This window comes from Numenius arquata, chromosome 6, assembly GCF_964106895.1.
Source record: "Numenius arquata chromosome 6, bNumArq3.hap1.1, whole genome shotgun sequence".
NCBI lineage: Eukaryota > Metazoa > Chordata > Aves > Charadriiformes > Scolopacidae > Numenius > Numenius arquata.
In genome coordinates, this window is record NC_133581.1 from 13,370,775 (window position 1) to 13,385,362 (window position 14,588).

Below are 14,588 nucleotides of genomic sequence, written 5' to 3' on the forward strand. Positions count from 1 at the left end.
GAAATGTGTTTTGAGTTAAACCAAAGCCACCCATTCATGACAAACAGAACGGTGCCAGTCCAGCTAGACCAACATGTCGTATATGCCATGATTTCCACACTGCCTCTCTGCATCTATAAACTACACCCATCAAGTCCTCTAATCAAAGAGAATCGCAGCTTCTATTATCTCTTTTGTCCCAGAGCTAAAGGTACAAGACCAAAGCTACATTTCTGACCACCTGAGAAACCAATACAACACACGCTGGCACTGAGACAATCAAAGCCATCCTGTTGTTCCTTCTGTTCCCTTAAAAAATGATGTAGAAATTGAAAAGATAAGATATCATGATTCCCAAACTGCTTAAGACGACTAAATGTGTACAGGGCAAAGGAGCCTCAGTCTCCAGGACTCAGGATATGAAGAATCGCAGAACTTGTAGGAAAAAAAATGTGCTAACAGGGGAGTGGGTTCAATGGGATTATGAAGGAAGTATACACATTTCCACCTCTTCCCCATGCAATTCCAGCTCGGGGAGGGGAAGAGTAACCCTCTTTTATCCTGCCATCTCTGAACAGGCAGCTCTGCTCTCAAATGAATCAAACGCTCTTAGAACAATTTATGGCCTTTAGTCATATCTATGAGCAGGAAAAGGGAGAAATAAGCAAAAAAGACCGATGAAACATTTATGGAAAGGCTGTCACCATCAAGGGCATCCATCTGAAAATTAGAGTAAATAACACTTCCCACAAGAACTTCAAGTTTCTCATGCATGAGACTATTTGCAGCTATTTGGCCACAGAACATATCAAAAGCTTTCCAACTCCCAGAAATTACAGCCATACCAAGATACTGGATATGACTTGTAACCAATTTTATGGTTGAGTACTTTTCTTAAATTTTAAGAAAACAACTGTGCTAGTCCTATATTCATCCTCATTACAGTGCTTCAAATAATTAACCAAAAGCTTCAAAATAATTTTCTACTTGAAATTAATTACTGAACAGAGACACACAAGACATAAACTCATCTTTACCTTTCAAGGCAGCAATAGTCATATTTCACTCAAAACTGGGGCATCTTCTGCATTTTAACTGAGTAGCCATGAGTGAAAGTAAGAGTTGCTAAAAAGTATAATCTTTACCCATACCATGTTTGATGTTTTTCTTCTCCGGTATTTGCAAGAGTCACAAGTTTTTATTCAGTATTCCCCTTCAACTGTTCCAAAGGAGATAAGATTAGATGATACACTGTTAAAAACATTTCACCATTCATAGTCATTTAAATCAAAATATTCAAAGCTTCAGCCTCCTGCAGCTCATACAGATCAGACTTCAGTGTACAGAACACCAAGCTCCTGGTGAATCCACAGTAAACACCACTGCGGTTTTATTTAAGTTCTTCTGTGAACACACTTGTGAGTTATGTAAGAACAGCTATAGGTTTGGTTCATGGTTTTGCTGTGACACTTAGGAAATGCTGTGTTAACAACTAGGCACATCTGAGACTTTTAATTTTAGACTCAGAACTGAGTGTTTTCTAATTTTGATAGTTCTCCCTTCTAAATCCATTTTTGAGTAGGCCACTTGTCATATTTAGTCATCCAATCCTTTCCTTCCTTCAGTGCCAAATATACCTTAGGTGAATGACAGTCATTGCTTGCAGATTTTGGCTAATTTGCCTGATGCAATGGTTAGGCTGGGCTATGGCACACACTTCCCTAATGCTGTTCAGAACCTGATTAGACTTGTTTTAACCTCCAAACTAATGGCCATTGTGCAGAATGCCAAAACTTATGATTAATAGCTTTTTTTTGTACTCAATAAGTTTTTTTAAAATGCTGTTTTCTAATTTGCATCTTATTTCCTTCCCTCAAAGCCTCTGCTATTACAAAAGGGGGACACCGCTCCATAAATGAAGTCAGTGCCAGTGCACTGGCACTGCCACTGCCCAACAGGCCCACACCATGTCACAGAAGACATTTTAAGAACTAAAATGAAGGAGGAAATGTAGAAAGAGGTTTTCAGCTTTCCTTCAGCCAGTCAAAGCAATTCAAAAGTCCTTGCTCTTCTCCTCTGCAAATATAATTTCTACAAACTGCACCAGAGTTACTATGCCAGCTCAGGTATGGCCAATTCAACAACCCCAGTGACTACTCCAAGTGAAGACTGCTGTTATACACACACAAAAAACCCCACAAGACAACATGGGGTTTTTTGGAGGCAATCAATTTTTATTTTTCTTTAACCATTTCACAGATCTTTGATTCAGCTCTTAGTACTTTGGTAAAAGAGGGGGCAGAAGTTTCTCAAGCAGTAGTCTGCTGAATAAGCCAAAATGTAGAAAATACAGCCTAAAATTGAACAGTAAGCTTGCTTCAGAAGATATTGCAGCAGCCATCACACAAGTAGGAAAAAACTCAAGGCTTATACTAACCAAAGCGGATGTTTCTAACACATTTTGTGCTTTAACAATGTGAACTAACTACTTTATTAGCACTTAGCAGTGAAAATCAGATATGAGAATTAAGGATATGCTACAGCTTCTCACAATCAGAGCCCTGTATTACAGGTTGAAAGTAGCAAGCCTTGAGATTCAGATTTAGAGGTCCCAGATTTAATGACCCTTGTCAACACATATTCTAGGCTGTTCAGATCTAAGACCTTCCCTACAGGACTGAGAATTAACTCATTTGTTTTGGCTCTGCATTCGTGCATTCTTGTGAAAATTTCTTTTCAGGAAACTGAACTTTGCTTGTGACACGCGATAAGGACTTGCTTCTGAAATGCATTCCTGCTTCTTCACACAACATTCATGATATTTAGGTTCTTTTCACTCTGTTGCACTGAGTTCGAGCTATCGCTTTAGTTGAGCTTGAGTAAAATCTTTACATACACTAACTTTTGTTAGAAGTTACTGTCCCGAAAACACAGAAACAAGCAAAAGCTGTGAACTCAAACTTAATAAAACACCAACACTACTGAATCCCCCATCAGCATTCCACCTAGCCAGAATGTATATAAATGCTAATGTTCTCCAAAACAGTGTCAATAATTTTAGCCTAATATCTTCCACTAAATAAACTCAGCTTCACATAACCTATACCAGTCTGGGATCTGAATGTTCAGAGCAAAATATCAGTGCACTTGCAGAAAAATGTTTTGTACTCTCCTCTGTCTGCTTAGTTTATCCTTAATATCATGGAAGCAGAATAATTGATGTATCACATATTCTGCCTCCTTTGATTCCTAGAATATATAGCGGATTCAGCAAGAAAGCTTTAAGGTGTATGGGAAAGAACGTCATACTACATATTAAGCAGTGTCTGTTAATTATGATACTGTCTTAGAGCATCAGAAAATCCAGAACAATTAATGATTTTCACTAGATTTGGGAAGAGTAGAAACCCACAGATGATCTGCAATAGTCTCTTACAGCTTGCTTTAAAAGAAAGAAATTTTAGAAATGCTCTGAATGATTGTCGGGGGAGATGACAAGGGCATCTCTCTTTCGTCTTACAACCTTCAGAAAAGCATTGCCTTTAAAGAAGGAAAGTAGGTTGAATATGGAAACGACGAATCTCTCTATAAAAATGTCATTATGCCAAATACACCCAACTAACTATTAAGCAAGCCTGCCAAAACATCCAAAAAATCACAGTTTTGAATGTCAGCCAGAAATTACAGAAAAATAGGCTTCAAAAGGAATCTCTAGAAGTCAACTAGTCCATCTCCCATGACCTCAGGCTTGGTCATTACACCTACAACATTCCTGAGAGATGATCACTGTATATTCAATACGTTCTCCTCTATGTATTTGAAGAATTGCACTCAAAGTGGAATAAAACCTATTTATTAGGTAAGCATCGTGCTGGGCATAATATCCCACTGCAAATACCACAACATGGAATGGAGTCCTCCATCCATGTCTGCAGAACGGCCTTATTAAATCTAAAAGAGACGAGGTGTCACCAATCTGCAAAAGCACATATTATTTTGTCAACAGACAAAATAAATCAGTTTTGTTTGACACTGAGCGTTCTTGACAAGCCCATGTTTGGTTACTACTAGTATTGGCTAAGCATTTACAAACTGCTTACATGTCTCATTTTTATTCTGGAAACTGAAGTTGATTGGTATATACCTAATGAAGTTTTCTACCTCATTTTCTAAGCTTTCTCCCACTTCCCCAGAAGAAACTGCTAAAGGGCCAAAATCACATCTATGGAAATTCTTCCAGACTAAACGCCAATGTCAAGCAACTTTAACACTGCATCAACCAGTTTTAAGAATCCTAGTCTAAATTTCGTCAGATTTCACGATCTGGAAGAAAACCCACAAACTTACTTAAGTGCTGTAATCTGTTCTCCTCTATTTTAGAAAAATTCTTACTCTTCTGTTAGTTGTAATAACTGCGTTAACACCTGATCAAAAAACCTTTACAAAAAGACAGATGAAAAGGTACTAAATGGTTCTTTTTTCCTTTTGTCTTCCACTTTCCTTCCCCAGAAAATACCAGTAAACAAGGAACAACTGGTTCTAGGCAAGCTCAAACCCAGAGCCTGCTGTGCCTAAATCAAATGTAGTGATCACTACTTCACAGATGTACCTATAAAATATTTCAGAAATACCATGTGAAATGAAGTTGGTTATAAAAGCAAATTAAATTTGAATGCTTTGTTCCACAAATATACACAATGTATGGGTTTTTTTTATTAAGTTTACTGTATTAGATAGTTATTTGGGCAAACCCACATTTAATTCAATAGGATCCTTGTGCAATACTGGATTTTGTGACTTTTACCCAGAAGACGCTGATTTTAATAGACCATAGTGGGGATGAATTGGTTGATTATAAAAGATACACGTATCATCATAATGCATTTTCACAGATCATTTATTTATGTTGGTTTGCTGCATTGCATTAATACACAAATCAAACAGGCAAACAATTAGAAATGTTTGCCACAAGCTAAAAGTGATAGAGGTGTTTAATATAAAGTTGCTGCTCCCAATGGAGAAAACCCCAACCTGTAGACTGACCGAATGTTTAGGACAGCAGTACTGGCAAACCAAGGAATTTATCTGAGCAAAAGTCAGAAGAACTGTCATTCTCTCCTCATCTCAAGCAATCTTGTTGACAAATACCAGAAAGTTTCAGGGTGACCAGCTCACATGCAGGCATCTACATTTTTTGCGAATGAATCTTGTTCCTTATATTAGCCCATTCCACAGTAACTGTTCATACTTGCAAACCTCCCCTGGAGGATTAAATGCAAGATAGTTAGAAGTAGACAAGTCCTCCATGTAGGAAAGAATAGGCTACTGCAGACTTAAGGAAACGCAAAACCAAGGTAAAATACGTAACACAAAAATGGTGTCTTCTGTTGTTACACTTACTGGATTTTGTGCATGTTTAAGAAATGCTACATGTGTTCTGCACAGAGTACTGCTGCAAAGAGCTGCCTAAGTCATGCAAAATAAACCATGCCTGCACCCCTCCTTCTTCCAAACACAAATAAGGATTAGATTTGCAGAAGCGCTGCAACTTCACCACCACCACTGATGATTTTAAAAAAGCTCTCCTTTTGACCTGTACCAACAATACTTTCTCTCCCAGTTGTTCTAATCCAGTTTTCATGAAAAATAATAATTTCACACTTCCTGTAGTATAAGAGTAATGTACTACCAGAAATCCCCAGTTAACCCCTTCAGTTTTTCAAATCAGCAAAGTCAAAAAGCACATAATATGGTATGAAATGTATTGCCATGACCAATATGTAAGCTACCTTAAAGAAAATAGTCAAAAGGCAAGGAACTGCATCCACTTATGAGATGTCAACCTGGCATCGGTGGACAGGTACCATTCCACTCTCTCTGATCTACCTCATTATAAAATGCTCAATGTAATACCACATTCCCTCTTTAAATTTTACTGAACTCTTAATCTGAAGTTACTCTTCAGCATTAACTAATTCTGCATAGATTACTTGCCATGAGGATACACACAGGATTCCTGCCAATTTATCTAAAATACTTGCATACAACAATTTTCTATGGGAAAAATTCCTTTCACCTAAAGGCATCTGTATTGAAGTCAGGATTAAGAGGACAAGGTCTCCTCTGGAAAAGACCTTTGGTCCAACAAAGTCACTCCGCTTTCCCTTTTACTGATTATGGCTGTACCTTTCCACCAGTTATCTGAAGGACAAAAGTAGGACCAGCATCTGACATGTCAACAAAACTAAGGATTTTATTTCTTTGGGTACACACAGTTCCATTTAGCACTTCTACGTCCTTTACATATTAATCATAAATGTACTGATAACTCCTCACAGTCATCTGGGAAGCCTTATGCGGGAACCACTGCAAAAACTACCTGACAAAGTTCAAGTCTGTGGTGTAGCAGTTGCTGACATGGCAATCTTAAATTGCCTTCTGTTGCTTAGTTTCAATTTTCACTTCTCACGTACCTGAAGAAGGTGGTTTCTCAAGACTGTCCATCTCCCAGTGCAGGATAAACCAGAAACTACTTTATATTTTTGGGTTTTCCTAAGCCCTTGTATTAACTCAGCATCCCTTTGCAAAGAGGCCAGACTCAGTGAAAATGTCAGTTGATGCCAGATTTTCTTACAGATGAGAAAACTAGTACATACCATAGAAACGAGGAAGATAAAGTGATCCTTGAGAAAGAGTTACAAGAACTGCAGCACATTAGTGGCAAACCACCTCACTTGTGTGGATCTGCGCACACAATAGAACTACACCTCACTTCTCTTTTCCCACTACCCTGGGCGTCCATCTAGCGCAGCAGACTTTCAGTCATCACTGTAATGAATACAGGGCCCAAACTGCACAACACCGATGCTATTTGTGCACAGGGATAGCAAATGGCACATGTGAAATGGTGAGGAGTATTGAAGCAAGAGGGAAGAACCATACAGAGACACAGGTATTTTCAAGAGCACTCGAAGTGACAAATCCAGCCTGCTCCCTTATTACTTCCTAACCTGGTTACCTTAAAGAATTGAGAGTCCCTGGTTTCACTTGGATTCTTTTACTTGCCAGTACAAACATGAGTATCCAACATCACCACTCAAGAATATCCTGATTTTGTTTACCAGAGCAGAGCAAGTGAGAATTCCTGTTTCAACTCATGCAGATCTATGAACCTTGCTGACTAGATACATTAAATAGACATCGCATTTCAAATGAAAGTTAACTTGCCAGACAAGATAACTGAGAAAATAACAATAAAAAAAGGCTTGGAAAATTAATTACTTTTCAGAAGTGCAATGGAATAAGTTAGGCAATCATCCTGGTTGAATATTTGGCTTGGCATCTAAGATCAGCTGTATTTTTCTTTTTGGCTCTATGTCTGGGCTGTCATTTCTTGCCACAAAATATTTAAGCTCAAACATATGTTCAGCTACAGATCTTGAGAAAAATACCTTGGGAAAATGTAAACTGAAACAAAAGGCTATGTTTCTTTTTCAGAATAAAAAACTCAGCATAGAACACCATTGTATCCATTTAAGCATTGAAGTCAAATTAATATTTACCCATGAGCAGGATCCAAAGCTATTGCCCTGGGCTGATCAAGGTCTTGCCAGAAGAGGACTTTTCTAGATGTTCCATTGAGATTAGCTACTTCTATCCTATTGGTTTCTGAATCCGTCCAGTAAAGTTTTTTCCCAATCCAATCACATGCCAGGCCATCCGGGGAAACCAGACCAGAAATGATGACATTCTGCACCACACTCCCAGTTTGGTTAATGTAAGTTTGCTTGATGGCTTCTTCACTCACATCTGTCCAGAAAACGATGCCTTGTGAATACTGGAAGTCAACCGCAGCAGCATCCTCTAAACCACTGACCACCACAGTGGACTCCAGCTTTGTGCCTCCAGCATCCACAAGTCGAACATCCCGCCGGTTGGCAAACAGCAGAAAGGGAGATGCTACAGAAGAAAAAAACAAAAACATGTTAGTGTTACTGCCATCTAGAGACGTTAAAGCACCAAGTATGAGTATGGCATAGGAGGATTTTTTTTCCCAGATTGGTGGGGCAGGCAGTACAGCAGAAGGAACATGGAAGTTTCACATGAGAGAAAAACGCACGCTGCCCAGAAACCTGTTCCTTCCACGCGTCAGACAAAGGAGTAAAAGCCAGAGGGAAGAGCAGGCCCAATTATGTATCTACAGGATATGGACAGCATCTTCAACATAGTTAAGAGTTCAAACTGAGGCCCTTCAACAATACTTTCAAGAATACCTCTGTCAATCCATAAACCCAGGTTTGGAACAAATTAAGTCTTCATGGTTTAAAAGCTTGGTTCACCAAGTTGAAGTAGCAACAACATGCAGAAGGCAAGCTCTGATACCCTTTAGTAGCAGGCTGGAAGCTAACAGTACTAGACATAACACTCTGAAATTCTCCTACCAAATACCCTCCTAGATAGCAAAGACTGTGACAGAGGTTCAAAACTACTGTCTTCTGTGCACCACAAGAGAGAAATTCAAGGAAGAGTCTGAAGGAAGATGATGATGTGGGTTGTGCAAGTTTCTGGGGACTGCTGTTAGCTGGAAGAGGCAGCCAGAGCAAAAGGACAAAGGTTCTTTCTGTTTGAAGCTCTAAGTGGGTGGTGGAAGCTGAAGTCCTTGTAACGAATGACAGGGAACAGGCTTTCAAAGGGGAGCTAACTTATGATTGACGTTAGAGGGATGGGAAGCTTAAAGACATGTCAAGATGACAATAGAGACATTCCAGCAGTACCTGCACAAGTTCTAGATCTCTTGCGTGTGAGGTTCAGCTGGACAATGACATGACCTTGAGAGATAACAATGGCATTCACAGACAGAATGGAAGGAGGTGTGGAGAGAGACACATGAGAGGCAAGGAAATTAACCTCATTGAGTTGGATTTGACAGTAAGACATACAGAAGCAGTAATAACAGTGGCAGAGATTTTAGCATAGACAAAATGACTTTTCTGTCATACCAGATCTCATCTGCCATTATACTCAGAGAAAAATAAATCTGTGCTTCCAATTGAGGCTGTCCCCCCACACTGAGGAGAGAAAGTTGTGAAGGTCCGAGTCCTACAATTCCTCCCTTCACTCCCCACACAGAATATTACAAAACTCTAGCAGAGGGAGATTGTAAAGATCCTCTGAAGGACCCACTACGGGGCAAGCAGGCATGATTCAAACAGAGACAAAGGCATGATTCAGCCCAACTGCTTCTTCCAGAAGAGGACATTAAGTAGACAAACTGCAGAACATTCCTTCCCAATCATACTAGCCAGACTGATGGCCAAGTTAACCACTTCATTTCCCTCCTAAGAGTGCAGGCTTGCTTCTTTATCCAGTAAACAAGAGAAATAGTTATCTGCAGATATGGCTGGGAAGGCAGCAGCCAAGTACAATGATGTCACCATACTGGCCACAGCTGTGAACACCAAGGGCAGCTAAGGAGAATGTCAGTATTTCAGAAAAAGCCGCTAGATGCTAGTAGTAATGGAGCTCCCTCAGCTTCTCTTCTGATTGCCAAAGTCTGGTAGGGGTCTTATGTCATCAAAGGAAGAGCTATTTTCAGTTGCCCCACTACCCTTCCCACTCCTTCCCCCAATTCTTTTAACTCAAGGGGCAGTTTCTATACCAGTCAACTGCTGACTCCTAGCTTCATATACAATCATTTAACTTGATGCTGCTGCTTCCAGTGCACACCCAGCAGAGGTCCAAACACCTGCCACTCAACTCAGGGAACAACAGACAGAACAAAGCAGTAACAACAGATACATTATTTAATCTTCTATGGTTTCAAGACTGTGATATAAATACCTTTAGTTTCAAATTCATGTTACTGTATACAATATACGCGAGTTAACTCTTGATACTGTCTTTCAGATGCAATTTCTCCAGCAGTTTTAAAAGAAGACAGCTTATATGAGGTCTCAGTTGCAGGTCTGCTATGTTGGCAGCCCTGCCGCATGCTATTGCCTTTTTCATGAACTCTGGCTCCAGCTACATGCTCACGGGAGAGTGTGTGCCAAAGTGAAGTACATCTCTGACAACAGCTTATGTATTTATGTGCAGGCCAAGGACCTCAGTTAGAATCTAAAACTCAGCTTCATATGAGCTTAAAAACATGCATAAAAAATTCAGCCTTTTTATTATTATTCTTCATGGCCTTTTTTTCCCCCAAGTCAGGAAAGAGATGTCTTTATTTTTCTTTTTGGAGGAAGTCTATGCTGATGAAAGTAATAAGGAAAATTTAAATCAGCTGGTGGTTTTAGCAAGGATCTTGGACAGCAAAGACAGACAATTGTTATCATGAATGTTTCACTGAAAATGTAATATCTTTGTTTTCTACAATATTTAACTCAAGAAAGTTTATACAGCTTGAGGAGAATTATTTGTTAAGAAATGAAGTCTCAGTATCACTCCTATCTAATTTCCTAACCTGCCAAGTCCTCCTCTCTATCATCTTTAAAAACACTAGGAATAGTATCACGAAAGCCCGACAGGTTAGTTATTGAAAACAGAAGAAAAAATGTCTAGAATGCAAAGTGCTTGTTTTCTTCTCTGCAACTCATTGGTTCCCCATAACCATGTCTATTTTAAGTGGCACTGTACCAAACCATTTGAACACTTGGAAAGTTTGATGTTAGCAGGCTCTGTTTAAGTCACAAGTTTTATGGGGCAGAGAACTTCTCAAGTTATGCACATTGCCTCACAAAACCAGCCCCATATCCAGCCAAATATCAAAGCCATAAAAAGTCTAGGTGCAAATTTAAAAAAAATATTGTCCCAAAAATGTGTTTTGAGGAATATGAATAGACGGATTTTAATCTAGCCATTTCTATGCTGAAGCCATTATTAATGCTAGTACAAAAGAAAAAGAAACCTGAAATATCAAGTCCAATCAACAGCAGAGGAACTCCACAGCTTCTTAACTAAAGATCAGACACGAACAATGTCTAATCCAATCAGTATCAATATTATCCCAGTTCCCCATCCCTTTCAAGAGATTTCTTCCCCACTGATGCACCCAGTAGGGCAACAGCGTACAGATAACACATTAACTACTGTGTTCTCTGTCACTTCTGTGCTTCGGAATCGTCCTGATTGAAGTGCAGCCGCATTGTGTTGGCTATAAACACCCAGCAGGGAAATCACACTGCCCTGCTTGCAACTGTGTTAAAATTTCACTGCATTTATACACTGATGTAAACTGATTTATTATTGTAAATGGCCAGAGTTTATCCCTTTTAAGAACAAATGAGTATTCAATTTCCTTTGGAAAAAATAAGAGATAAGGCAGAAAACCTGATTTTTGAAAACCATATTCACTTTTCTGCTCCTCCCCACCAGCCTATTTTATTCAGTCCAAATTTTATAAAAAATGTTGCAGAGCCCTTTTAGAGCATTATTGGTATGAAAAAAAAAAAAAAACAACAACAAACCACCAACAAAAACCAGTGATCAAAACAAGTAACTAGTTCTCAACACTGATTGTTGTCTGGAATGCTGCTGAAGAAACACGTACTCTCCCAACTTTAAAAATAATGCAAAAGTCAGAAGAGCGACTAAATGCTCTGTTTCCATGGCCCTGCATTTATCACAAGAGGTCAGAATGTGATGGCTCGCTAGCAGGCAAAGCTAGCTCCGATAACTCTGCAGCTTCGACTAAATACAACCTCTAAGACATGGCAGGAAAAGTTCACAGAACTTTTCAGATTTCCAACATTCCCAGTTAGTAAGTAGTAAATCTGAAAGAGGCAATGAAGGAAGCAAATGCCTTTCTAGAAGGACAGATGCATAGCATTTAGTTTCATAGAATTACTAAACTCAACAGTTTAGCAATTCAAAAGACATAGACATAGTCACAGTCTACCTGATTATAATCAACACGGTTTTTTAAGGCATTATAATGAGAAACAAAGAAAGCTCAGAAAGCAACAAAACAAACGGCATTGACCAAAAACTTGATTTGCTGTGCCATCAACCAACCATCCTAGAGACTCAAGATCATCCCACTGATAAACGGTGGAAGTTTGTTTATTTTGAATCTCGCCTGTATATACAATCAAAGGTTCGTTTCCAAGAACATGCAGACCAATATCCTTTCAAATTATGCTGTCTTCTCTAATCCTGAATTGGGCTTGAAGGTCCAGAGAACACTCTTATTCTTGGTGCATTTGATTCTTCACTGCACAGCTCTTGACAAGGAAAACCGGAAGACCAGTTACCAGCAGCTTCTGCAGAGAAGGATGGAGGGATGGGGGAGATCCAAAAAAATTAGCAACAACTCTGATTACTGTTGACATTCAAATGAGCTCATCTGTTACACTAAAAGAGGCAATATCCCTTGCTGGAGAAGTTATTCCATGGTTAGAAAGTTAGGAGTCTCTCCAAAGAACACTTAGTGTTAGGCTCTATTTCGATCAGCAATGCTACCAACAACTGCAAATTGCTTGAAAAGGGAAACACCAGCTTCTATTTTAAAAAGAGAAAAGAATAAACAGTAGCATGATGAATGATGAATGTGGAGGACAAACTGTTTATATCCCATCTATTTACCACCCAATTGAAAGGACAACATTTTGAAGTAGTTACAAAAAAAAAAAAAGAAAAAACCCCACCTGTATTCTTTTTCAGTAAAATTAGAACAGTTCATATTTTTCCATAATAGGAAATATTTAAAACCTCTGTACATAGCTGGAGTTCACAGTGCTATGACAATGCAAAAAAAGAACCTGAAATTCCACAAATTATGAAATGAACTCTAAACAGATAAAAGCCTAAACTGTAGAAAGTTACAGACTTCTTGCAGCAATTCTACAATCTCATTTGGATCATGCAGTAGTGGATCAACAATACTTTATTCTAGAAAGACATATTATTTCTATTCAAAATAACACCAATTTTCCAGTGGTTTTCTGCTAACTGTAAAACACACCCTTGTCTTGATAATGAAGTGATCCTCACAGAGGCCTATTGGACAACAGTGTGAAAACGGAGCTTTTCATCAGTTAATAAACCAGTAGAAAAGGAAACACTCATGGTCAAGGTGGTTAGGAATCAAACATGGGTTCAATTTCCGGCTTTGCTGTTCATCTCCTGAATGCTCTTAGGCAAATCTTCTGTTTCTTGTCTGTGTTTAATTACTGAATTTTAATTGTTTTACCTGCATCAGGAAAGCTACCTTGTGCAGACATAAGGTAAGACTGGAGGATTGGTACACTTTATGTATAATTTATTTGGTTGACTACTATAAACAGTATCAGTTTTAGCACATCTACCATAGTTCCCTTACCACTATCTCTATCATATTCATAAGCAACACAAAAAAGCTTTTTTTTTATTTGCACTGAGGCTTAGACTCCTCTGCACTTACAAACCATACATAAAAAGGCAGTAATAATCTTTCTTTTTCTCTGCCTTCCATCAATCTCTGTTAAAAACCTAAGCTCTATGAAGTATGGGAAGTCTGCTGCCATTTGCCCAGCTGTAACTGCCTTCCAACAGAACAGGCAATTGTGTTGCTTCTGAATTCAGCCATTAATTTCCATTTTTTGTTTTAACTGTATCAATCCCATCTACAGCACTTAAATTTTATGAAGTGCTTCAGGGTGCCTGTTAGCCCCAGCAAAGTGACGTGGGACAAACAACTAAAATTTGCACTATATGATCTTTGTTATTATTAGTTTCAGTAAGAGTTCTGAAAAACAGTTTGACAGGGCTCAAACTCATTTACATATTAAGAACTAAGGTGATCATGACTCATGATCAACAGAGCATTTGTCATCAGTTGCTGGTTAGCTGCAAAGCTGCAAGAGTTCTAAGACAAGCTGAGCAAGAGAGTTGTAAAAAGTTATATTTATACTACTGCTTCATACTTGTTGACATGCCTACATTTTGTCTCCTTCCCCTTAAAACCAAAATAGAAAGACAAGAGAATACTGGGGCATGTGCATGATTCCTACTCTTGAAAGCACCAGAAGTGCAGAATGCACACAAATCCTATGTATAGCACAGGAGAAAAGCCATACTTAACAATTCTTAAACCAGTTAACTAGGCTAAAGGTCATGGAAAGGTTTAACTGAGCTTTTAAGAAAATGGACCAAGGATCTTGGGAGCCTGGTACACAACATAAAATGAAGACCTCATTTTAATAAGCATACAAGCTAAAATAGCCATCCAAAATTACAGTATGTGCAACAACTTATATTTAAAATATTATTTCAATTCTTAACATGACAAATGCATAGGGGACCTCTGTGGTTAAGCCATCTGTACTGCTGGACAGAGAGAATAGCATAAAACTCTTGCAGCAGTCAATGTCCCAAACCGCAAAAACATTCATTACCAAGGAACAAAAACAACCCCCACACCCCTGATGTAGGCACACAAGATACTAAAAAACAAATGTGTCAAAACTTTTGCACCCAAGGGTGTACAGTCTTCTGGAAACTCTAACACAGGATATGGAGTAAGCATGCATCAGCTTTCTATACTTAAAAATAGCTGCTATGCAGAAACAAGACCATGTAGGTAGGGTCCAAGCAGCCATAAATTAATTGGAGGAACTGGTTCTACAGCATAA

General features: G+C 38.8%; 1 protein-coding gene across 2 annotated transcripts in view; it reads right to left on the reverse strand.

The window, feature by feature from the left end:
* Nucleotides 1-14,588, reverse strand: part of LRP5 (LDL receptor related protein 5) — a 155,905-nt gene that overhangs the window by 111,037 nt on the left and 30,280 nt on the right. The window contains exon 2 of one of the 2 annotated variants that reach the window (XM_074148524.1): nucleotides 7,542-7,938. In XM_074148524.1, the coding sequence (XP_074004625.1) occupies nucleotides 7,542-7,938 (397 nt within the window). Of the gene's footprint in view, nucleotides 1-7,541; nucleotides 7,939-14,588 lie in introns of those variants that run through there. The other variant, XM_074148525.1, reaches the window with a different exon arrangement.